Below are 26,692 nucleotides of genomic sequence, written 5' to 3' on the forward strand. Positions count from 1 at the left end.
TATATTCTTGTACATAGGAGCAGTATTATAGTTGTTATATTCTTGTACATAGGAGCAGTATTATAGTTGTTATATTCTTGTACATAGGGAGCAGTATTATAGTAGTTATATTCTTGTACATAGGAGCAGTATTATAGTAGTTATATTCTTGTACATAGGAGCAGTATTATAGTTGTTATATTCTTGTACATAGGGAGCAGTATTATAGTAGTTATATTCTTGTACATAGGAGCAGTATTATAGTAGTTATATTCTTGTACATAGGGGGCAGTATTATAGTAGTTATATTCTTGTACATAGGGGCAGTATTATAGTCGTTATATTCTTGTACATAGGAGGCAGTATTATAGTAGTTATATTCTTGTACATAGGGGCAGTATTATAGTCGTTATATTCTTGTACATAGGAGCAGTATTATAGTAGTTATATTCTTGTACATAGGGCAGTATTATAGTAGTTATATTCTTGTACATAGGGCAGTATTATAGTAGTCATATTCTTGTACATAGGGGGCAGTATTATAGTAGTTATATTCTTGTACATAGGGGCAGTATTATAGTCGTTATATTCTTGTACATAGGGGCAGTATTATAGTAGTTATATTCTTGTACATAGGGGAAGTATTATAGTAGTTATATTCTTGTACATAGGGGGCAGTATTATAGTAGTTATATTCTTGTACATAGGGGCAGTATTATAGTCGTTATATTCTTGTACATAGGAGCAGTATTATAGTAGTTATATTCTTGTACATAGGGGCAGTATTATAGTAGTTATATTCTTGTACATAGGGGCAGTATTATAGTAGTCATATTCTTGTACATAGGGGGCAGTATTATAGTAGTTATATTCTTGTACATAGGGGCAGTATTATAGTAGTCATATTCTTGTACATAGGGGGCAGTATTATAGTAGTTATATTCTTGTACATAGGGGCAGTATTATAGTCGTTATATTCTTGTACATAGGGGGCAGTATTATAGTAGTTATATTCTTGTACATAGGGGCAGTATTATAGTCGTTATATTCTTGTACATAGGAGCAGTATTATAGTAGTTATATTCTTGTACATAGGGGCAGTATTATAGTAGTTATATTCTTGTACATAGGGGCAGTATTATAGTAGTCATATTCTTGTACATAGGGGGCAGTATTATAGTAGTTATATTCTTGTACATAGGGGCAGTATTATAGTAGTCATATTCTTGTACATAGTGGGCAGTATTATAGTAGTTATATCCTTGTACATAGGGGCAGTATTATAGTAGTTATATTCTTGTACATAGGAGCAGTATTATAGTAGTTATATTCTTGTACATAGGGGCAGTATTATAGTCGTTATATTCTTGTACATAGGAGCTGTATTATAATTGTTGTAGTCTTGTAAAAAAAAAATGAATTATGTTAATGAATATTTCATATGGCAAATTTATATTTGTAGTGGAAAGAAAGCTACATCAAGTAAATAAATTGTAAAATAAAAAAAAAACATTAAAAACATCACAATCTGTGATTATATATTCAGGTGTTTGGTACATTAAATATGATGAACAGTGACAAACCCAAGCCACAGAATGTATTAATGTTTAGCAATGGTTCAGACAAAGGAGAACACTCGTCTCCCCATCCCCCATCCCAGTTGATGAAGGAAGGTCATATCTGAAAAGCTGCCAGACCCAAAGATTAAATTCTATGGATTCCCTTTTGCTGTGATTCGGGGTGGTGAATGCAGATAAGCTTTATTACCCCTGGGGTTTCCTAGCAATGGTCGCTCCATTGTTGTTCCTTTTATGAATCTTTCTTGTAGGCCCAGGTGTCGCAGTAGATGATTTCTTTGCTGATTCTGTAGTTGCCATTGTGTGTTAAAAAACAGTAGGACAAGCCCCCAAAAAATAGGCACGCTTCCCCTTTAAATTGGAGTTGATATAAAACAGCCTGATATAATATTGTGAGTCATATGAGCATGTCAATCTGGCATGAATTAGTGAGCAGGATATAGGTGGTAGTATAACTTTCTTAAGTTGAAAAACTCTGAAAAGGATTTGATTTCTACAGTTTGTAAAGCACAAAATTATATATTATATTCTTAAATAAAAGTGGATCCGTAATTCAGGATTGGAGATTGACTACAAAGAGCATTTCTCTCTGGAGGACCAATCACATACATACAGTACAGACCAAAAGTTTGGACACACCTTCTCATTTAACGATTTTTCTGTATTTTCATGACTTTGAAAATTATACATTCACACTGAAGGCATCAAAACTATGAATTAACACATGTGGAATTATATACTTAACAAAAAAGTGTGAAACAACTGAAAATATGTCTTATATTCTAGGTTCTTCAAAGTAGCCACCTTTTGCTTTGATGACTGCTTTGCACACTCTTGGCATTCTCTTGATGAGCTTCAAGAGGTAGTCACCAGAAATGGTCTTCCAACAATCTTGAAGGAGTTCCCAGAGATGCTTAGCACTTGTTGGCCCTTTTGCCTTCACTCTGCGGTCCAGCTCACCCCAAACCATCTCGATTGGGTTCAGGTCTGGTGACTGTGGAGGTCAGGTCATCTGGCGTAGCACCCCATCACTCTCCTTCTTGGTCAAATAGCCCTTACACAGTCTGGAGGTGTGTTTGGGGTCATTGTCCTGTTGAAAAAGAAATGATGTTCCAACTAAACGCAAACCGGATGGAATAGCATGCCGCTGCAAGATGCTGTGGTAGCCATGCTGGTTCAGTATGCCTTCAATTTTGAATAAATCCCCAACAGTGTCACCAGCAAAGCCCCCCCACACCATCACACCTCCTCCTCCATGCTTCACGGTGGGAACCAGGCATGTAGGGTCCATCCGTTCACCTTTTCTGCGTCGCACAAAGACACGGTGGTTGGAACCAAAGATCTTAAATTTGGACTCATCAGACCAAAGCACAGATTTCCACTGGTCTAATGTCCATTCCTTGTGTTCTTTAGCCCAAACAAGTCTCTTCTGCTTGTTGCCTGTCCTTAGCAGTGGTTTCCTAGCAGCTATTTTACCATGAAGGCCTGCTGCACAAAGTCTCCTCTTAACAGTTGTTGTAGAGATGTGTCTACTGCTAGAACTCTGTGTGGCATTGACCTGGTCTCTAATCTGAGCTGCTGTTAACCTGCGATTTCTGAGGCTGGTGACTCGGATAAACTTATCCTCAGAAGCAGAGGTGACTCTTGGTCTTCCTTTCCTGAGGTGGTCAAGTTTTCTCAATTTTTCGGACTGACTGACCTTCATTTCTTAAAGTAATGATGGCCACTCGTTTTTCTTTACTTAGCTGCTTTTTTCTTGCCACAATACAAATTCTAACAGTCTATTCAGTAGGACTATCAGCTGTGTATCCACCAGACTTCTGCACAACACAACTGATGGTCCCAACCCCATTTATAAGGCAAGAAATCCCACTTATTAAACCTGACAGGGCACACCTGTGAAGTGAAAACCATTTCCGGTGACTACCTCTTGAAGCTCATCAAGAGAATAGCAAGAGTGTGCAAAGCAGTCATCAAAGCAAAAGGTGGCTACTATGAAGAACCTAGAATATAAGACATATTTTCAGTTGTTTCACACTTTTTTGTTAAGTATATAATTCCACATGTGTTAATTCATAGTTTTGATGCCTTCAGTATGAATGTACAATTTTCATAGTCATGAAAATACAGAAAAAGCATTAAATGAGAAGGTGTGTCCAAACTTTTGGTCTGTACTGTACATCATATTGCAATACCTTATTTGTCCTCTGGAGGTGCTGCAGGAAAATTAAACACCTGCTGACAGGTTTCCCAACAGACTACAGCTGATCTCTGGGGATCCAGACAGCAGGACACCCTGTGATCAACACATTTAATTGCAGATTTATTCTTCTATGTCACAGACACAATTTAACATTTTGTATCTAATCTATTTTCCATTAATGATGTAATGTCTTCTTGTATTATATATATATATATATATATATATATATATATATATATATATATATATATATATTGCAAAAAATGACTCCCAAAAGAATAAAGATGTAGAAACAGACCTTGTACGAACTCTTAGGACACAGTCACTCTCTTTGGCATCAGTACCACAGCGACCTCTAGTGGCAAAAATACAAAATACAAGCGAGGAGATTTTGACTATTAAAGGGATTGTCCAGTGTTGCTTACGATATCAATGATTTACCCTTGACACAGCTCTTTTCAATATGTAGTTGCTGAAAGTATCAGCTCAGCTCCTACTGAAGTGAATGTGATCTGAGCCCCATTTCTATGCTCTGACAATTACATAATGAATGGGGCTGTGTGATTTTGGCTCCAGAGCTGAGAACAGCTGATTGGTGGAGTTGTTGGGTATCAGACCCCACCAATCTTATATTGATGACATAGGTTATGATGACAATATTATAAACCTGAGGTGGGGGGGGTTATTGCTTAAATGAGAGTTTATTTCACAGGATTCTGCTGTGGGGTAACAATGTGTCAACTAAATATTATAAATCATCTACAATAAATGCATATCAACTCTGTTATACAGAACATACATTGAATAAAGCGCAGCATCAATATATACAGGACATGTGATAGAAAATGTCATTAGGTAAATAAATAATGGGATTGTCATTCTGTAGAAAAGAATAAAAAGTAAGCAATGCTTGCCATTTCCAGTTAAACAGAATGATGGAACAGGAAGCTGTCTTCTTCCTGTTCCACCATTCAGTCTCTGTGTCTGAGTCTCAGCACAGCCGGCGTTATGATGTCACTAGATTGTGCCTGCTGTGCAGAGTCTCAGTCGGCACAGAGCGCAGCAGTGCACCGGGAGAACTGGAGAGGTGAGTAGTTTTATTTTTTATTTTATTTCATCAGTAGATGTTGTGGCATCATACTGTTTGTAGGGGCCATTATACCATGTGTGGGGGACTATGGGGGTGTCATGATACTATGTGGGGGTGACTATGGGGGGCATTATACTGTGTGTGGGACTGTGGGGGCATTGTTTCTTTGTGGGGGTGACTTTGGTGCCATGACACTGTGTGTGTGGTGAATTGTGTGGGTATCATACTGTGTGTGGGTGACTGTCGGGGGCTATGATACTATGTGTGGGAAACAGTGGGGCATCATACTGTTTGAGGGTGACTGTTGGGACCACGTTAAAGTGTGTAGAAGACATGAAACTGTGTGTAGGGGACTATGGGGGACATAATACTGTGTGTGGGAAGCTGAGGAGGCCATGACACTTTGGGTAGGGGACTGTGGGGGCCATGATATTGTGTGGGGGTGCTGTGGAGGCCTTGATACTGGGGCAGTGGGGGTTTTATACTGTGTTGAGGGTCACTATAGGGACATCATTCTGTATGGGGGCACTGTGGCAGCATCACAATGTATGTGGGGGCACTGTAGGGTCATAATACTGTACTTATGAGGGATACTGTAGGGGCAATTTGTGTGGGTGCTCTTAGTGTGTGGGGTCATTTTTGGGGGGCATCATACACTATGGGGACATATCGAAGTGGGTGAGAACACTAAAGGACTTTACAAAGGGCATAATTACTGTGTTAGTAACGCCATACATATCCCTATCCATGTCTTTAAATGTCAAGAGGTTTCCCTTCTGTGATTGTGCCTTTGTGCTATCATATCGCTTTCTCCGCTGGATACACACATATATATATAAAAAAAAATTGGGGTGTGGGGGGTGTGGCCAAATAAGACTTTTGTTATTGGGCCCCATGATATCTACTTACTCCCTTGTGGAAAGGTATATATTTTTTGCCAAAATTACTGTAGATGTCTTTGAAACCGCTATTAACGGCATTTCAGGATTTCGGGTTTAAGATCGATTTGTGGGATAAATGCCTTAAAGACTCAATTGGAAATCGCCCATATATTAACTGCAAATCAAGAATCTCCAAGCACCAGATCAACATCAGTGTCACTGAAATATTGATGAAAATTAAACAATTAAAAAGTTAAAAAGATGTCTGAATATTTTCATCAAAGAAGTACACGATGGAGAATGTTCAATATAATGTTGAGGGTTGTTGGCACCACATTTGAGCCCATTGCTGTGCCTAGAAGTTGTAAAAGAGGTGATTTTGAAAACTCTTAAAGCGATTATCCCACATTAATCTGTAAAGAAAGATGCAGAACCTGCATTTTGCAATGTTATTATAGCGCCCCCTAGTGTGGCTGCTTATGTCCTTTCATTGACTCGTGGTGCTTAGATGATAGCGCTTCTTGCAGTGATGGATGGATCTCTTTTGGTGATCAGTCATCTGTAGCTTCTACACTTTTCAGAGAAAGTGAGGTTGACACTTTGCTTCTTTGGCTTCCTTTTCAGAGAAAGTGAGGTTGACACTTTGCTTCTTTGGCTTCCTTTCTGATAAGCAGATAATTTAATCTGCTATTTTATAAGGCTCTATACACATGTCTAGTTGTCATCCACCTGTAACAGTATTTATCAAACTGGATCCATTACAAATGGGGCAAAAACAGGTGCAAAATGGAAAGCAAAGTTTACACTTCGCAAATAGATACTTTGGTTTCCGCTTTGTATCCATTTTTGTTCACTTTTCAACAAAACCATATTTGCTAGAAGTGTCTTTGAAAACGTGCAGTGCTAAAAAATGGATGACCATACTTTTCCCGTAAACATGAATGCTAAAAAACCAGATCCAGTTGCTATCCGATCCAGAAAAAAACACAAAGGATTGGGTCCTGTACTGGAAAGTTTTATTGTTTTTATTATGATTCCAAAACGGATCAGAAAATGGAAATAACTACTGGAGAAATAAACGCAGCTGAAAGGTTTTTTTTAGGAATTAATATGAAGTCTTACCATTTATCCTGATATGTTCATATGCATAAAAAATGTTTCTTCGTAGTGATAGTGCGTCGCTTTTCTGACGGGTCAACTGGATTATTGTATTCCCCCATGAAATAATAATTCTTATTCATTTATTCTTAAAATTCTGTAGTAAGACATCCCTCTATTATTCCTCCTATAAATGTATAATTATATTGTCCGATCAGTGCTCATAGAATAAGACTCTAGGGAAACACATGTTTGACAAGCAGATTCCCGAAGGAACAACAGAGGATCGGCACAATGCAGAGTCATGGAAAAGATGTTTTAGAATTGTTATTTCATGGGGAATACAAATGTGCACTAAAACTTTGGCAAATTCTCTTTAATTATAGTGTTCGGTTAAAAAATAAAAATTTTGTACAACTTACCTAAATACATTGATGAGTCTCCATCGTCAAGCAAAAAGCAAAACCACAGAACTCACCAATATCCAGGGTTTAGTATGGGAAAGGATGAAGTACATGAGTCGGACCCTAAACTGCAATTGCAAAGGAGACTTGGGCTGTAACGGAGGTCTGTCCTCTTCGGGGATGAGTCCGCTTTTGTTTTGGACGCCATGATAGACAGATTGGTCTGCAGGGCAGAGCTGAGTAGTCAATAAGGCACTTTGCAGTAGCAGATCTGGATGTGCAGACAGCACTCCGGAAAAACAGAGATGAGTAGACAATCAGATACCTTGTTGAAGCAGAGCTAGGTGTGTTTATAGCTCACAGGAAAAGCAAAGCTGAATAGGCAATTAAGCACATTGTTGTAGCAGAGCTGGATGTGCGGATGGCACACAAGTAGTCAGACTTGACAAGGCAATCAGGCTCCTTGTAGTAGGAGAGCTGGAATTGTGGATAGCACTCAGAAACAGCAGAGCTGAGAAGACAATCAGGCACCTGGTAGAAAATCTGAGGAGGACATGTGGCTAGACTACGGCATAAAATGTGCTGCCTCAATACTACCTGTGGATGCCAATACAATTGAAAGTGGAGGGGATCTGGGGCACTGGATGGGCACCATCGTGGACCCTTCCATGCCCCCCACTAGCTGCACTTCTGATTCCACATTGAACCTTTTGTTTTTATTCACCTCCAACATGTAATGTACATTGAGATGTCTTGACTACAAAAACCACAATGTCCACACTTATAATTGCCCCTCGGCATAAAACTATTGAGCCATATACGGTGTGTCTCTGATGTGATCCAGCCTTTTCCAGAATAAAACAATTATTTTTCTTGGGCACTGACACTGGCAAGCACTGCCATAAATTATAAAACATTGACTGCCTGCAACCACCACTAGGGGGAGCTCAGAAGCAATAGAAAAATCTCTAAGCAGCAAGCTCCCCCTAGTGGTAGATGCAGGTATCAGCCAGCAGGAATCAGTGCCTGGAAGCTGCACCACTGGTATAGAATAGCTGACTGTTTTTTCTATTTCTATAACGCATACATATTCTGCAGCGCTGTACACACATCATCATCATTGTCCCCATTGGGGCTCACAATCTACATTCCCTATCAGTATGTCTTTGGAGTGTGGGAGGAAACTGGAGAACCCAGAGGAAACCTATGCAAATATTTACATATCCACTAAAACTTTCATGTTCTTAATTTATTATTCATTCTATTTAAACACAATTGTGAATATGATAAGAAAGCTCAGTCCCCAGCGTATCACATGTCCTGTGTACATACCCATGAGACACAATGCTGTATGTTCTGCGCAAACAGACGTGATGTGTATATTTTGTGGATGACTCGTTGGTCACATCGATAATGAGTGATATGATATGTGTCACCTTGTTGCAATGTTGCACACGTGCAAATATAGAATGACTCTTTTGCATTACAGCATTTGGCGCCCTGCTATTCTTTTTCTCAGTGAAGCTTTGATTCTAGGTTCTGGGGGTTTGTACTCACATTTTATTGCAACTCTCTCAATCTTTATCTCATGGTGGGAAAGAGTGAATTTTAAAGGGATCGTCTCAAGTTCCTAAAAGGATAAAATTGCAAAGTGCAAACAAGCAACTTTGCTATTTGCTCCTCTCTGTTCTCAGCCCCCTGCGATCCTCCCATGCTGCACAAGCATAGATGCCTCTGTTAGCAGCTTGGGAGACGGCTTAGTTCCAACCAGAGGTGCAACCGTGCTGCTGGCCTGAACTGTCAATCATCAGGAGTGCACCGCCCCCCCTGGCAAGGCAGGAAGCCAGGGGCTGGGGAGTCGTGTGCTCCTGAAGGTTCATCTTGAGACCACACCTCTAATGGGGCTGGCATATAGTAAAAATTCCTGCGTGCATGCTAAAAATCACGATCTCCTAAGAAATCACAGGTTATGCTTCATGGTAGTACAAAGATGGCAGCGACAGAGGCCTTCAATAGGTAATAGTAACCCCGGATCAGATGCCCCAACAGCTCTGCACCACTTAAATGCCGCTGTCAAAGATTAACACCGGCATTGAAATGGTTAAACTGTTCCAATCGCAGCTTTAGAGGCAGGAGCCGGCTTTACAACACAGCTGGCACCTGCCATGTATGAAGCTCAGCTCCTGAGCCCGCACCAATCACCCGCACTCGTCAAAGGACATACATGTATGTGTTATGTCAGGAATGGCTGGTGGCTAATAAAACCGCATCTTGGGTGTCCCCCATAACGGAACAGACAAACCCTGCGAGGTCCGATCAAAGGTCTGCATAGGAGCTGTATACACAAAACGGTAAGAAGTTTTGAAACAAGACTGTTAGCAGCCTTATTTTTTTTTCTCGATGGACTAACACAAAAGTAAAGTTGCAAAAGTATGCACGCCTTTTATTTTTACAGTCCCATAGTGACTATGGGACTGCAAATGTTCTGCAGTGAACTAGTTACAGCAGGAAGGAAGAGTTAAATCGCTGCACTCCATACAGTGAAGGAGGAGTCAGCGCTGAACTTTGCACATAACATAGAGAAGTAAGAAACTGTGAGAAGCTGATGTTTTCCCCATAACCAGTGCTGAGCACACAAGCTGCACTGTCACAGGGGCAATGGCGGCTGATCCAGGGACCTCCAAGCCACGGGACCAGGTCATCAGGGTCACCTACCTACTGACTGCCCTCGATGTCTCCTGTCTGTTCATGCAGTTTGCGGTGACACCGGTAAGTGGTGGTGATTGTGGTATGTGCAATGTGTCCAGTACATCTACATAGAAATAACTTTACACCATTACATCTGTATGCTGACGGTATAATATACTTTCTGTTTCAGTTTCTCCCCATTTTCAGGATCCATGTTCAGGACTGTACACAAAGATATAAGATCAAAACTAAAACCCAAAATAAGTTCCAACCCCTCTGAAATATCTGGCACGTGTGATCCATTGTTATTAAAATTAATGAACAGAATTCTGATTTTAGGTCCAACACTTTGAGCACATAGATGTAATGATGTGTATATACCGTATAAATGTATACGCCGCCCTATATAGGGTTGAAACCAGAAGTTTCCGTACACTATACAGTATATAAAGACACATCTCCATGTTTTTCTCAATATCTGACATGAAATCAGAATAAACCTTTCCCTTTTTAGGTCAATTAGGATTACCATCATTTTTAATATTTGCCAAGTGCCAGAATAATGAGAGAGAGAGAATGTTTTAAGGCATTTTTATTACTTACTGCAAACTCAAAAGTTTTCATACATTTCATTAGTATTTGGTACCATTGCCCTTAAACTGAATGACTTGGGTGAAACGTTTGGGATTTCCTTCCACAAGCTTCTCACAATAGTTGGTGGGAATTTGGCCCCATTCCTCCTGACAAAACTGGTGTAACTGATCCAGGCTTGTAGGTCGCCTTGCTTGCACTTGCCTTTTCAGGTTTGAGATCAGGGCTTTGTGATGGCCACTCCAAAACATTGACTTTGTTATCCTTAAGCCACTTTGTTACCATTTTGACAGTATTGTCCATTTGGAAGACTCATTTCCGCCCAAGCTGTAACTTCCTGGCTGATGTCTTGAGATGTTGCTTCAGCATTGCCACATAATCTTCTTTTCTCATGATGCCATATATTTTGTGAAGTGCACCAGTCCCTCCTGCAGCAAAACAACCCCACAACAAGATGCTGCCACCCTCATGTTTCACAGTTGGGATGGTGTTCTTAGGCTTCCAAGCTTCTCCCTTTTTCCTCCAAACGTAACGATGGTCATTATGCCCAAAAAGTTCAATTTTAGTTTCATCAAACCACAGGACATATCTCCAAAAATTAAAGGGAATCTGTCACCCCCTGGGACCCATCAGACCGCTAATATGGGCATACAGGTGATAGAAATGTGAATTTATACTTACTTGTATGGCCCATATTAGCGGTCTGATTGCTGTGTAATAACTTTTTTTAAATTCGCATTTGTAATGACTCTATATAATATATGAGTTTCACTTTTTGTATTGAAGAACTGAAAGAGACACACCTGTATCAGTGTAGCCCCAGCCTTATGGCCGTCATCATAGCAGCTCCTCCGAAGGGTTAAAGATCTTTCGGACAAAGAGAGAACTCTTCCTTACCCCACAGGTGTCTCCTTCCCTGTAGATCACCCCTTTGTCCTTCTGCAGGTGACGCCCCGAACATTCCTAATATTTGCCACTATATAAACATTGTTTTTGCTTTCTTCACATGATACATCCGTTCTCTGATTCCTGCAGTATCTCGCTCGGACTCTCGGCTTGGATACTGTCGGATTTGGATACCTGCAGACCGTCTTTGGCATCCTTCAGCTTGTGGGAGGCCCTGTTTTTGGCAGGTATAAACTTTGAAATACTATTTTTTCTTTTTTTATATTAGGGGTGAAGCAGTATTATTCATAAAAAAACAGCTCATTTTATATCCCACCAACTTGCAGCACAGAGTATTTCAGCTCACCATCCTTTCATGTGATTAGTGAGAAAAGATTTTTTTTTTAGATATATAACAGGGATATAATATGTGGTTTTGGCTGGACAGCAGCACAGAGTATTTAAGCAATGTGCTGATCCTGTGTGGAGCAATGACCTGTCCTTTCATGTGATAATTTTATTGAGGAGGGGGGGGGGAGGGGGAACCTTCCAGAAATTGTTAACAGTTTGTAGATCTTTGCTCTGATTAAGGAGCTGTAATGAGGTCAATCACTTCTGTCCTGGAGTCTTAAAGGTAAAGTGTCAGTGACCTCCTCTAATTCCGGGACTCACGTAAATCATTAATAATTTCAGGTGCAATTATCTTTACATGCATCCAGCGAATAAATCTGCTGCAAACCATAAGGCCGCTACTTCAGGGGACTGCCATAGACGGAAGAGGCCTCCGAGCAAGAACCGTATATGGGCCCTTTGCGGCCCAATAATCTGACTCGCTGTGGCCCCCTTCCCTCTTGTGCCCCTGTGTGGCTGCACCAATGCCACGTCTGCCCCTGTACTACTTTATGCATCCCCATAATACATGCTTAAGTGAAGCCAAAGACTATGATGTAGATATACATATGTACAGTGGGTACGGAAAGTATTCAAACCCCTATAAACTTTTCACTCTTTGTTTCATTGCAGCTATTTGATAAATTCTAAAAAGTTCATTTTTTTCTCATTAAAGTACACTCTGCACCCCATCTTGACTGAAAAAAAAACAGAAATGTAGAAATTTTTGCAAATTTATTAAAAAAGAAAAACTGAAATATCACATGGTCATAAGTATTCAGACCCTTTGCTCAGACACTCATATTTAAGTCACATGCTGTCCATTTCCTTGTGATCCTCCTTGAGATGGTTCTACTCTTTCCTTGGAGTCCAGCTGTGGTTAATTAAACTGATAGGACCTGATTTGGAAAGGCACACACCTGTCTATATAAGACCTCACAGTGACTGTCAGACCAAATGAGAATCATGAGCGCAAAGGAACTCCCGAAAGTGCTCAGAGACAGAATTGTGGCAAGGCACAGATCTGGCCAAGGTTACAAAAGAATTTCTGCATTACTCAAGGTTCCTAAGAGCGCAGTGGCCTCCATAATCCTTAAATAGAAGAAGTTTGGGACCACCAGAAGTCTTCCTAGACCTGGCCGTCCAGCCAAACTGAGCAATCGTAGGAGAAGAACCTTGGTGAGAGAGGTAAAGAAGAACCCCAAGATTACTGTGGCTGAGCTCCAGAGATGCAGTAGGGAGATGGGAGAAAGTTCCACAAAGTCAACTATCACTGCAGCCCTCCACCAGTCGGGCCTTTATGGCAGAGTGGCCCGACGGAAGCCTCTCCTCAGTGCAAGACATATGAAAGCCCTCATAGAGTTTGATCAAAAACACATGAAGGACTCCCAGACTATGAGAAATAAGATTCTCTGGTCTGATGAGACGAAGATAGAACCTTTTGGTGATAATTATAAGTGGTATGTGTGGAGAAAACCGGGCACTGCTCATCACCTGCCCAATACAATCCCAACAGTGAAACATGGTGGTGGCAGCATCATGCTATGGGGGTGTTTTTCAGCTGCAGAGACAGGATGACTGGTTGTAATTGAAGGAAACATGAATGCGGCCAAGTACAGAGATATCCTGGATGAAAACCTCTTCCAAAGTGCTCTGGACCTCAGACTTGACCGAAGATTCACCTTCCAACAAGACAATGACCCTAAGCATGCAGCTAAAATAACAAAGGAGTGTCTTCAGAACAACTCTGTGACCATTCTTGACTGGCCCAGCCAGAGCCCTGACCTAAACACAATTGAGCATCTCTGGAGAGACCTGAAAATGGCTGTCCACCAACGTTCACCATCCAACCTGATGGAACTGGAGAGGATCTGCAAGGAAGAATGGCAGAGGATCCCCAAATCCAGGTGTGAAAAACTTGTTGCATCATTCCCAAGAAGACTCATGGCTGTACTAGCTCAAAAGGGGGCTTCTACTCAATACTGAGGAAAGGGTCTGAATACTTATGACCATGTGATATTTCAGTTTTTATCTTTTAATAAATTTGCAAAAATTTCTACATTTCTGTTTTTTTCAGTCAAGATGGGGTGCAGAGTGTACTTTAATGAGAAAAAAATGAACTTTTTAGAATTTACCAAATGGCTGCAATGAAATAAAGAGTGAAAAATGTAAAGGGGTCTGAATACTTTCCGTACCCACTGTACAGGAAAGAAGAGTTTATGATACTTGATACCTCGTATAGTCTCCCGACCTTCTTTTCAGCTTACAAGCTTTGTAGCGTTACATCAGCTTCTTCCTATTGGGTCCCTGAGAGATACCTAGCAAGAAAAAGCCTACCATATGCTAAATTCTGCAACAGCAGCAACTGCTCAAACCAGGAAGTGCAGGGTATTGTGGTTTTATGTTGAGGAAGAAGGTCCTAGCAGGGCACTACTTAGCTATCTCCTATTGCAATGACTGCAGAAATAACATCAAGGAGTATACACTCTGCAGTATACACCCAATGGAGCAGCCAGTCCGGATTTGGGGCGTGCACATTCCAAAAAAATGACCAGCAGAGGGCGTTCTTTGATAACAGTCAAATATTTATTGTGTGCTACTTTCTTCTAGATTTTCGGATCAGTACGGGCCTCGTGCAGCTCTCACACTTTCCTTCCTGTCTGCGTCCATCTATTACCTGATCCTTGCATTTACCACCAGCATCCCCTTCCTGTTCCTGTCCCGGCTCCCATCGGTTTTCATGCATGGTCTTCCAGGTACTGAACTTGCATGGGATGAGATAGTTCTTGTCCTTCATCTGGTCACAGAATGAAACAATAAAACTGGCTACCTGCAGCAGCCACAAGGTGGCGCTCTCTATCTATGTATCTAATTTTGGGGGGCAAGATGCATGTGCAGCAATGTCCCCCTAGTGGCAACTGCTGGAAACCTTTTTGGGAAATTATCTGCTGGTGGAAGATTTAGGGAGTTTCCAATACAATCTAGAAGAGTAAAATCTGAAAAAAAAATTATGTCATAATGTAAATAAGAAAGAAAAAGGGGGATTCCACCCCATCCCTCTTCCAGTAAGATTCAGACATTTTTGGGAAGAATTTTTCGTGCCAGGAGGGGTGAGCTCAGTACCAATGCTGAGGGCATGATGAGCGCTTCACCTTCTCACTGGCTAAATGGCAGAGCCTATCACACTGTCTAACAAGATTGTTCTCAGTAAGTGCTCATTCACACATCCGTATTTTGCATACAAGTGTTTTTCACGGATAGCCCTTGTACCTATAATAGTGAATGGGATCAGTCACATGTCCATGATTGTTCCCCTCAGAATATATGTCCAATATTGATCTGAGTGTCGGATCAAAACCAGAAATGCAAATCTATGAATTCATGAAAAGATAGGACTGCATTCAGATGCCATCCGTGTGCTGTTCATTTTTCACGGACTGTTAGGAGAAGGTGGGATACTCAATGATACATTTTTAGGGAACAAAGGCTGCGGTCACTGCCCCCTCTCTGAAATGAAGCATCATCTACTGAGCATGTGTTGATTTTCAGTAGATTCTTGTCACTGTGCACTGTTCTTCTAAGTGCACAGTGACAGTGCGCTCTCACTGGCTCTGATCACAAGTAACAAATCAGCAGGAGATAGCACTGTTCATGTGGATTGTAAGAATACCCAGCGTGCAGAGACCAGCACCGCCCCCACAAGTGACAACATTTGTGGGGGGCGACGCTGGTCTCTGCATGCCGGGTATTCTTCTTACAACACATACTGACAGTGCACTCTCCTGCAGACTTGTTACTTCTGATCAGAGCCGATGAGAGAGCGCACTGCCACTGTGCATATTGCACAGTGACAAAAATCTACTGATCATACATCGGAGTTGACAATCGACGCATGCTCATTAGAGGAAGGACTAGCCCAGGTCCTGAAAAGGAGGTCACTGATGGTGCTTCGTTTTAGGGAGGGGGGAAGAGGCTGCGGCAGTGACCACAGCCTCTGCCACCCTGATAACACTCTGAGTAACTCAGCATGCACTGGGATTCTCAAATGAAGCGGCATCAAAAGGGAAGTATAAAAAAAAAATAGCAGTTAGATAGAGTAGTTAGTAGTGATGGGCAGTCCGGCTCTTTTTGGTGATCCAGCTCTTCTGGCTCCGCTCACCAAAAGAGCCGGCTCTTTTGGATTCTAAATGGATCCTTATTAAATATGTGTTCAGCATAGGTGAACACATATTCAACATGACGTTGATGTGGCCGAAACCCCGCCCACCCATGGTCGAAACTCCGCCCACACTCAATTAGCCAATTAAATTGACGAGTGGGTGGAGTTTGGTTCGGGTGGGCGGGGTTACGACTGCCGAACACTACAATTTTACGCCCAGTGAAAGCCATTCAGAGAATTTAGTGGCTCTGCACATCAAGAGCCGACTCTTCATCTTGGATCGTTCGCGGCCGACACGTCACTATTAGTTAGGGAAGGATAGGGAATTTTTAATGCAAGTATATTAGAAAATAGATTGATTATGGCACTAAATAGATAGGGATTTAGGATGAAAATGAATTGGTATTTTTCACCACCCCTTTAAGTCTATGGGTGTGCGAAAAAAAATAGGATTAAATATGGAGCCACCAAACAGTATCTGATTTTCACGGATACATTACAATTCTTTATCATAGTAAACTGCATTTAGTCTTGTAAATATTTAATAAAACAGATGGACGACAAATGAGAAAGAAGTAGTCTTTTGAGTTCTCTGAAAGAAATTTGGACGATTTCTTTATAAGCTCGTGTGAACTTGGATTTATTGGGGGCATTCAATCTATTTTCAATTGGCAAACAAGGTAGCAAAAACTTTTTTTTCGAACAGGCGTCACCTTAGGTGTTTTCCATTAGTGCAAATGGAGGAGCCCACCCAGCAGGTGCTGGAGGAGCAGAGATGGATGAGGAGGAAGTGTCCACGCTGCGCTGCACAGTAGTGATACTGTCTACCCTCCCCCACCCAAAAAAAGCCACTTCACTATGGCTGATGGCTGTTATTCCACATCTTGTGGCCCCTTCCTGTAAACCAGAACAATGAGTGTATTGTATGTGGACCGTATAGACAAGTGCTCTATGCTGAATGTTACAAATGTCTGGAGTGTGTATAGTCAGTGAAATGTATGCAGGTGTGTATATAAGTATGCAACATGTATTTGTGTGCAGTGGAGAGTGTATACAGCTGTGCAGTGCACCTACATGATAAGGGAACTTTAACACTGGCCAATAAGCATTCCTAAGAACTGGCCAGTGTAAAGCTGCGTTCACATGCAGAGGTCATGCAGCAACTGTCTACCTGCACAATTACTTATCTTGTAGGTAAACACTGCAACTCTGATCATAATTGCCCTGTGGGTTTGCAGGTGAAACAGACCGAATCTGCATGTCATCAGGGTTTTACGCCACATCTCAGGGAAAGCATTTTGAAGCCATTGCATTAAGTTTCAAAAGAGCTGGTTCCACTATGTAGCAAAAATTTATTTTACCCCCCAAATATATGCATTAAGTAGACAAAAATGCTACAGCAATATTAGTTTTTTTCCACTAGATGGAGACATTGTATCATTATTTTCCTTGCCCCTAGCTGTGTTCATCCTGTTGAAGAGCAGGAATCCTGAACTGTATCAATCAGTTTTCAAGATCTCTGCTTGCATTCATTCAGGAGCCTGCAAGTGGTAAAAATCTGTCAGGTTCATGTGATGGACATATAGCTAGCTAATTGCAGTGCGTTTTGCTGGCACTTGATTGATTCAGGACAGATTTGTATCACACAAAAGTAAATATTGAAAGTTTCTATTGAACAACAAGCAGAGATCTTGAAAACTCTGAGAAACATTGAGAAAGAAAATTTTAAGTTTTGATTTTACAAAAAAAATCTTATTTGCTCAAAACTTGAATATCCCTTTAAAGAAAAAAAATAAATTCCACTTGGTCTTCTAGTGTTTTCTGTGCCATACTGATATAGATGGGGTTATAATATCTCCTGCTCACCTGTCAGTAAAAATGATTCTTTCATGTTTGATAGGAGCTCAGATGATTGTAACCGACCTGACCACGGCCCAGGAACGCGCTGGCGCTCTAGGGAAGCTCGGCCTCTGCTTCGGATTAGGAATCATTGTTGGATCCTCACTTGGAGGCTACCTGGCTACAAGATTTGGGTGAGAACTCTCTAATACAGTGGCGGACACAGACAGAAAGGGCCATTGTGCAAGAACAGAACATGGGCCCTTTGCAGACAAATAGTTCTGTCTATAAATGAAGCTACTTTGGAGCTGGTAGTGGGCTCATGTGCAGCTGCACCTACTATATACAGTGCCTTAACTAGAGTTCGATAGGTCCCATGCAAAACTTGGACCTGAACCTCCACCTGCATACTGTATTTATCAGATGTATGGCCCCTTGTAATGTTTCAGATCATGTGTTCATCTTCTCATGTAATAATGTCCCCCATCCAGTAATAATGTCCCCGATCCTAGTCCCTTCCTGTAATAATGTGACCTATTCTAGGCCTCTTTCTGGTATAATGTCCTTTTTCCGGTATAATGTCTCCTTTTCCCCTGGTAAAATGTACCCTAGGCTCCTTTCAGTAATATATGTCCTCCATCCTGGTATAATGCCCTCCATCCTGGGGCCCTTCCTAGCATAATGTCCTCCATCCTGGACCCCTTCCTGGCATAATGCCTCCATCCTGGTCCCCTTCCTGGTATAATGTCTCCATCCTGTGCCCTTCTTGGTATACTGTCCCCCATCCTGGGCTCATTCCAGTAATATGTGTCCCTCATCCTGGTAAAATATCCTCCATCCCAGGCCCTTCCTGGTATAATGTCCCCCATCCTGGGCCCCTTCCAGTAATATATTTCTCCCCTTCCTGGTATAATGTCTCCATGCTGGGCCCCTTCCTGGTATAATGTCCCCCATCCTAGGCCCCTTTCTGGTATAATTCCCTACCACCCTGGGCCCCTTCCTGGTATAATGCCCCACCCTGGGCCCCTTCCTGGTATAATGTCCCCCATCCTGGGCCCCTTCCTGGTATAATGTCTCCATCCTGGTCCCCTTTCTGGTATAATTCCCTCCCACCCTGGGCCCCTTCCTGGTATAATGCCCCCCTTGTATAATGTCCCCCATCCTGGGCCCCTTCCTGGTATAATGTCCCCCATCCTGGGCCCCTTCCTGGTATAATGTCCCCCATCCTGGGCCCCTTCCTGGTATAATGTTCCTGCATCCTGGGGCTCTTCTGGTCTAATGTGCCCTATCCTGGGCTTCTTCCAGTAATAATGTCCATGTTCTGTGGCTCTTCTCCAACAAATATAAAGTATATATATGAATGATTCTACCCCACTTCCTCCATCTTCCACGATGTGCGGCGGCGTCCTCTTCCATAACAAGCGCAGAAGCTGGCAGCTGCCTGCCATGTTCCACCAGTGACTTGCATGTCGACGTCAGCTGCCGGCCAGTGATTAGCCAGTCAACTGCAAGTTAAAAGATTGAGCCTGCAGAGGAGAAAACTGGTGAAAGTGCAGCATTCAAGTCATATCATGCAAGAAATAGTGTTACACACAGGACAGCTTAATCTGAAAAGTTACTTGGAAGTGTAATGTCTCAGATACTTTGGGAGGCAACAGATATGGCCCCAATTATCACTTTCAGTCTTCGTAAATCCAATCATTATGTATTTCAGTGTACGCTACCCTATACTGACCTCCAGTGGTCACATCAATTACTGCATGGAGACAGTTACTGATGTGACCACTAGAGGTCGTGTGGCCCTTCTCATCTAGACCTGGACTTTATGAAAGAGATCCTGTCATCCGATTTTTTTTTATACTTTTTTTTTTCTCACTAAAAATCTGGTGACAGGATCTTTTTAAAGAGGTGGATCGAAGCGTTAACTCCTAATTGTCTATAAAGATGACAGAGATCAGCATTACAGCTTCTTACAGGAAACATGGAGGCGTTCATAAAAACTCCCAGTTACACTGAGGCAGCATGCCCCCCCCCAAGAGTCTATATTGTCAACTTGTAGATAATTTAAAATAGTATATGGCTGTACACCGCTAATATAGAATTCAGTGGGAGCTGAAAGAATCTGTATGCAAGGAGCTCCCTCTAGTGGTGGCTACAGGGAAAGGCTATGACTTTGTGGAAGCAATAAAGTAAAGTAGCTCAGGGCAGCCCTCTCTAACCACAAACTCATGAAAAGTAGTTGTATCCATTATTACCAGGATGTTGTACAATCATGTGTTAATTTATTTTGTATGATTGTTATTGTTTTGGAAGATTATATAATCTTCAGTATATATATATATATATATATATATATATATATATATATATATATATATATATATATATATATAATGTATTAATCTGAATACACATATTATAGAAAAAGGGAGAAGTTGGCACCCAACTTTATGAGATTCTTGGCTCTGCAGTGATACATTCCTGCTCCTTCAATCACTCCATAACTTTGCGGATTTTACATTCTGGTTTCCAGAAAACTTGTGTGAGAACCACTTTTTTTGGGTCCCTAACAGCAGCCATATCGGCTGTCGTTCAGCTCTGTAGAGAGTATATTTCTCTTTAAACAAATCTGCATTTAGAAAATAATTTAAAATAATATTCTGGTTCCATGATCATTGTATAGTAAAAAGTTATTCACAGTTTTCAGAAACTTTGCCTGCTGTCAGCGAAACCCTTATTACAGGGTGTGAAAATCTTGTACAGTCCTTGTACTACTTACTGCTGTGAGTTTGTGTAGACTGGATAAAGTTGTAACCATCTTCAGAGAGCTGAGCCAGAGGCACTCCAGGCTGAATACATTGTATCACTGCATATGTAAAGTGGTGAAATGTATGCTATTGGTGTGAATCTATCTAACACTGGATACAATTGTGACAACTGACAATCCTTTAGGTGTGGGAAGTCTAGGCTTTCTTTAGGGGGTTCCATGCAATAAATGTTTTATGGCAGTGTGCACCTGTTACTTTATAGACAGAATACAGTCTGCCATAAACAGCACAGACACTCACAAGTCTTTTACAACGTATACAATTGCTACATACTGGGGCTTGTAAAAATTTGGGCACCCCTGGTCAAAATTACTGTTATTGTGAACAGTTAGGCAAGTTGAAGATGAAATGATCTCTAAAAGGGCTAAAGTTAAAGATGACACATTTCCTTTGTATATTAGGCAAAAAATAAAATAGCGTCATTTTATAACATTTTAAAAATTACAAAAAGGAAAATGGGCCGATGCAAAAGTTTGGGCGCCGTTGGAGATTTGTGTGCTCACATAACTTTGACCAAGGTTTCAGACCATAATTAGGCTGTTAGGGTTATGGCTTGTTCACCATCATCGTTAGAAAAGGCCGGGTGATGGATCAATCATGCTTTGGGGTTGTGTTGCAACCAATGGCACGGGGAGCATTTCACGAGAAGAGGAAAGAATGGATTCAATGAAATTTCAACAAATTCTTGATGGAAGCACAACAACATCTGTAAAAAAGCTGAAGTTGAAAAGAGGATGGCTTCTACAAATGGATAATAATCCTAAACACACGTCAGAATCCACAATAGACGACCTCAACATGCGCAAGCTGAAGGTTTTACCATGGCCCTCACAGTCCCCTGATCTGAACATCATTGCAAATCTGTGACTAGACCTCAAACTAGCAGAGCATGCAAGACGACCCAGGAATCTCACAGAACTAGAAGAATTCTCCAAGGAAGAATGGAGGAAAATCCCTCAAACAAGAAATGAAAGACAAAAAGCGTTTACAAGCTGTGATACTAACAAAAGGGGGTATTACTAGGCACGAACCATGCAGGGTGCCAAAACTTTTGCATCGGCCCATTTTCCTCATTGTAATTTTTAAAATGTAAAAGATGAAAATATATGTTTTTTGCTTAAAATACAAAGGAAATGTGTCATCTGTAACTTTAGACCTTTTAGAGATCATTTCATCTTCAACTTGCTTAACTGTTCACAGTAACAGTAATTTTGACCATTTCTCACATTCTTATAACGGCTGAATCATTTTTCTTCTGCATCTGAAAAATCTCGACATTTCTATTTCACAATATTTGTCATTTGTTGAGCTTACACATGGAAACCAAAGATTGTTTTATTAAAAAAAAGTTCATTTTTTGGCTGCCACTGATCACATCTTGCTACAGTGTGTCAGTACAGGTACAATGTGTTCATCTGAAGTTCTGATTGTCTAGACTGGATACAACTGTAACAAATCCTCAACTCTGAGAAGTATAAGGCTGTGTGTCCACCAGTGGCGTACCGCCAATGGCGGCAGGCCACGCGACTGCTATGGGGCCCGTGAGCTGGGGGGGCCACATAGCAGTCGCCCCCCTCCTGCACTCCCCGCTCAGCTGCTTGATTGACGCCGCCACCCACCGGCATTGTCTTCAGGCATGGCCACGCGCAGTGCGCTGTGCGGCTGTGTATTGTAGTAATGACACGGCAGGGGCGACACTGCACCTTTAATTGTGCTTGTGTCGCCCCTGCCGTCATTACTAGCAGACACAGTTGCACAGCGCACTGTGCGTGGCCATGCCTGAAGACAGTGCGGTGGGGCAGCGGCGGCAATCAAGCAGCGGAGCGGGGGGTGCAGGAGGGGGGCCCCGATGAAGAAGGGGTCCTGATGAAGGGAGGCCCTGATGAAGGAAGTCCCCGAGGGGGGCCCTGATGAAGGCAGGCCCCGAGGGGGGCACTGATGAAGTGCTGTCAATTAAGCATCACCGGTGGAGCAGGAGGGGAGCCCTGATGAAGTGCTGGCAATGAAACACCGCCGGAGGTCCTCCCTGCGGAGATGCTGGGGAAGCGGAGTGGGCCCCAACGGCGAGTGGGCCCCTCTGATGGTCCAGGGCCTGTGATGGCCATCAGACAAGCCGGCGGCCCTGCACAGCTGGACCGGACACAGGCCAAGGGGCAGGTGAGTGAGGCTTGTCGCCAGATTCCCCAATCCCCATATTAAATATATTTCTAATGTGTCTTGTGTGTATGTCAGTGTGTATGACTGTGTATATATACAGTACAGACCAAAAGTTTAGACACGCCTTCTCATTTAAAGATTTTTCGAAATTTTCTTGACTATGAAAATTGTACATTCACACTGAAGGCATCAAAACTATGAATTAATACATGTGGAATTATATACTTAAAGGGGTATTCCCATCTCCAATATCCTATCCCAATATGTAGTAGGTATAGTAATAATAATATTACCAAATACCTCCAATTAGAAATGTAGTATAGTATTTTTGATTCGCCTCTTACCTCATGTGCAGGTATTGCAGGACCTTAGGTATCCATGGTTAAGACCACAAGCAGCTAGCTAACTAACTGTGACTATATCAGTGGACGTAACCATGGATACCTAAGGTCCTGCAATACCTGCACATGAGGTAGGTGGCGAATCAAAAATACTATACTACATTTCTAATTATAGGTATTTGCTAATAGTATTATTATTACACTTGCTACATACTGGGATAGGATCTTGGAGATGGGAATACTCCTTTAACATAAAAGTGTGAAACAACTGAAAATATGTCTTATATTCTAGGTTCTTCAAAGTAGCCACCTTTTGCTTTGATGACTGCTTTGCACACTCTTGGCATTCTCTTGATGAGCTTCAAGAGGTAGTCACCGGAAATGGTCTTCCAACAATCTTGAAGGAGTTCCCAGAGATGCTTAGCACTTGTTGGCCCTTTTGCCTTCACTCTGCGGTCCAGCTCACCCCAAACCATCTCGATTGGGTTCAGGTCTGGTGACTGTGGAGGCCAGGTCAACTGGCGTAGCTCCCCATCACTCTCCTTCTTGGTCAAATAGCCTTTACACAGCCTGGAGGTGTGTTTGGGGTCATTGTCCTGTTGAAAAATAAATGATGGTCCCACTAAACGCAAACCGGATGGAATAGCATGCCGCTGCAAGATGCTGTGGTAGCCATGATGGCTCAGTATGCCTTCAATTTTGAATAAATCCCCAACAGTGTCACCAGCAAAGCACCCCCACACCATCACACCTCCTCCTCCATGCTTCACGGTGGGAACCAGGCATGTAGAGTCCATCCGTTCACCTTTTCTGCTTCGCATAAAGACACGGTGGTTGGAACCAAAGATCTCAAATTTGGACTCATCAGACCAAAGCACAGATTTCCACTGGTCTAATGTACATTCCTTGTGTTCTTTAGCCCAAACAAGTCTCTTCTGCTTGTTGCCTGTCCTTAGCAGTGGTTTTCTAGCAGCTATTTTACCATGAAGGCCTGCTGCACAAAGTCTCCTCTTAACAGTTGTTGAAGAGATGTGTCTGCTGCTAGAACTCTGTGTGGCGTTGACCTGGTCTCTAATCTGAGCTGCTGTTAACCTGCGATTTCTGAGGCTGGTGACTCGGATAAACTTATCCTCAGAAGCAGAGGTGACTCTTGGTCTTCCTTTCCTGGGGCGGTCCTCATGTGAGCCAGTTTCTTTGTAGCGCTTGATGGTTTTTGCAACTGCACTTGGGGACACTTTCAAAGTTTGCCCAATTTTTCGGACTGACTGACCTTCATTTCTTAAAGTAATGATGGCCACTTATTTTTCTTTACTTAGCTGCTTTTTTCTTGCCATAATACAAATCCTAACAGTCTATTCAGTAGGACTATCAGCTGTGTATCCACTAGACTTCTGCACAACACAACTGATGGTCCCAACCCCATTTATAAGGCAAGAAATTCCACTTATTAAACCTGACAGGGCACACCTGTGAAGTGAAAACCATTTCCGGTGACTACCTCTTGAAGCTCATCAAGAGAATGCCAAGAGTGTACAAAGCAGTCATCAAAGCAAAAGGTGGCTACTTTGAAGAACCTAGAATATAAGACATATTTTCAGTTGTTTCACACTTTTTTGTTAAGTATATAATTCCACATGTGTTAATTCTTAGTTTTGATGCCTTCAGTGTGAATGTACAATTTTCATAGTCATGAAAATACAGAAAAATCTTTCAATGAGAAGGTGTGTCCAAACTTTTGGTCTGTACTGTATATTTATGTCTGTTTTATGTGTTTTTAAGAATGTGTTCAAATATGTACGTATGTCTGTATGTGTACTTATCTGTGTATCTGTTTGTGTATGTGCATAGCTGTGTACCATGTGCATGTCCGCTTACCGTGTGCGTGCATTTTGCTTACCGTGTGCATGCATGTTTGCGTACTGTGTTTGTGCGTGTCTGCGTACTGTGTGTGTGCATGTCTGCATATGTGAAGGATGAGGGGACAGCCTGGGCCCTGTGTACTATGCCTATATTTCTCCGCCGTATCTGTGCATCATGAATTGTGGTATGTGCTAACGGGGCCCACTGAGACTCTTTCGCCTGGGGCCCATGAAAACCTGCAGCCGGCCCTGGTTGAAATCAATGATGGAGGAGGGAACGTCATGTGACACTCCATCTCCCATCATTCCTCCTCTGCGTCTGACGCAGCGGCGTGATGACGCTCCACGCTCTGTCAGATAGTGGAGCTGGCAGCTGCTGAGGTGATGACAGAGACGCGCTGCAGAGACTGAAGCAGCAGGGAACGAGGAGCGGTAAGTATGGATTTATTTATAAATCAGTGAGTACTGATAAAACTGGAGGACTGGGGGCTGCATTTTACCCTATGGTGGGGGGAAACTGTATTTTACCCTATGGGGGGCTGCATTATACTGCGTACAGGACCATGGGGTGCATTATACTGTGTTGAGGACCATTGGGAGTGCATTATACTGCATACAGGACCATGGAGATAGCATTATACTGCATGGAGGACCATGGCGAGTGCATTATACTGCATGGAGGACCATGGCGAGTGCATTATACTGTATGGAGGACCATGGCAAGTGCATTATACTGTGTGGAGGACCATGGCGAGTGCATTATACTGAGTGGAGGACTATGGTGAGTGCATTATACTGAGTGGAGGACCATGGTGAGTGTCTTATACTGTGTGGAGGACCATGGCGAGTGCCTTATACTGTATGGAGGACCATGGCGTGTGCATTATTCTCTGTGGAGTGTGGAGAGGTGTGGGGCCATTATATTGTATGTAGGCCCATTATACTGCATGGAGGGCTGTGTGGGGGTCACAGTTGGGGGATCATACTGTGTTGGGGTCACCATACTTTGCCTTGGGAGTTGAGGTGGGGTACAATAGGGTCATTATACTGTGAATGTGGAGGAATTCACCATGGGGGTATCATACTGTGTTTGGGGACACTTTTGTTGGCATTACACTGTATGGGGCAATGAAAAAGGAATCTAGGACTTCAGCAGGAGGAAAATTACTATGTAAAGGCTGGAAAGTAGTGAGATCTGCTCCTCTGTGGCCCCGACAATTATTTACTTTTTTTTGGGTGGAGGGGGGGGGGGCAATTAGAACTTCTGCTATGGGGCCCCATGATTCCTATGTACGCCCCTGGTGCCCACGATTCGTTTTTTAAGTGTTTCTACAGCAGCAAAAATGCTGCAGAAACGCTTAAAAAACGCATGGTAGAAGGCCTGCCATGTCCCCCAATGATAATCCGCATGTGCTGTGTACATGCTGCAGAAATTTCCGCTGCGGATTATCATTGCGGAAAAAAACGCAGCACTACCAATTATTTTGCGGAAGCGCTGCGTTTTCGCCACCATTGACTTTCATTGGAACGCATGGATTACGCATCACTGTATATGTAGATGTGCATTCCATGCGTTCCAATGTGCGGATGGTACCTGGGTGTAGAGGACAGGAGACTCTCCTCCGGACCCGGGTACCATAGAACATGTAAAAAAAAAAAAAAAATCTACTATATAATTGTCTTATCCTGTCTGTCCGTCTGTCTGTCTGTCTGTCTGTCCTGG

General features: G+C 42.3%; 1 protein-coding gene across 1 annotated transcript in view; it reads left to right on the forward strand.

Annotated features, from left to right (window-relative positions):
* Positions 1 to 9,760: 9,760 nt before the first annotated feature.
* SLC67A1 (solute carrier family 67 member 1) overlaps positions 9,761 to 26,692 on the forward strand; it is a 110,197-nt gene continuing 93,265 nt past the window's right edge. The window contains exons 1-4 of the mRNA XM_073658171.1: positions 9,761 to 10,001; positions 11,547 to 11,644; positions 14,397 to 14,542; positions 17,846 to 17,978. Of these exons, the coding sequence (XP_073514272.1) occupies positions 9,891 to 10,001; positions 11,547 to 11,644; positions 14,397 to 14,542; positions 17,846 to 17,978 (488 nt within the window). The 5' untranslated portion in view covers positions 9,761 to 9,890. The remainder of the gene's footprint in view (positions 10,002 to 11,546; positions 11,645 to 14,396; positions 14,543 to 17,845; positions 17,979 to 26,692) is intronic.

The sequence above is a fragment of the Phyllobates terribilis genome, unplaced genomic scaffold, assembly GCF_046119375.1.
Source record: "Phyllobates terribilis strain yellow unplaced genomic scaffold, ASM4611937v1 Scaffold_13__5_contigs__length_258822181, whole genome shotgun sequence".
Classification (NCBI taxonomy): Eukaryota; Metazoa; Chordata; class Amphibia; order Anura; family Dendrobatidae; genus Phyllobates; species Phyllobates terribilis.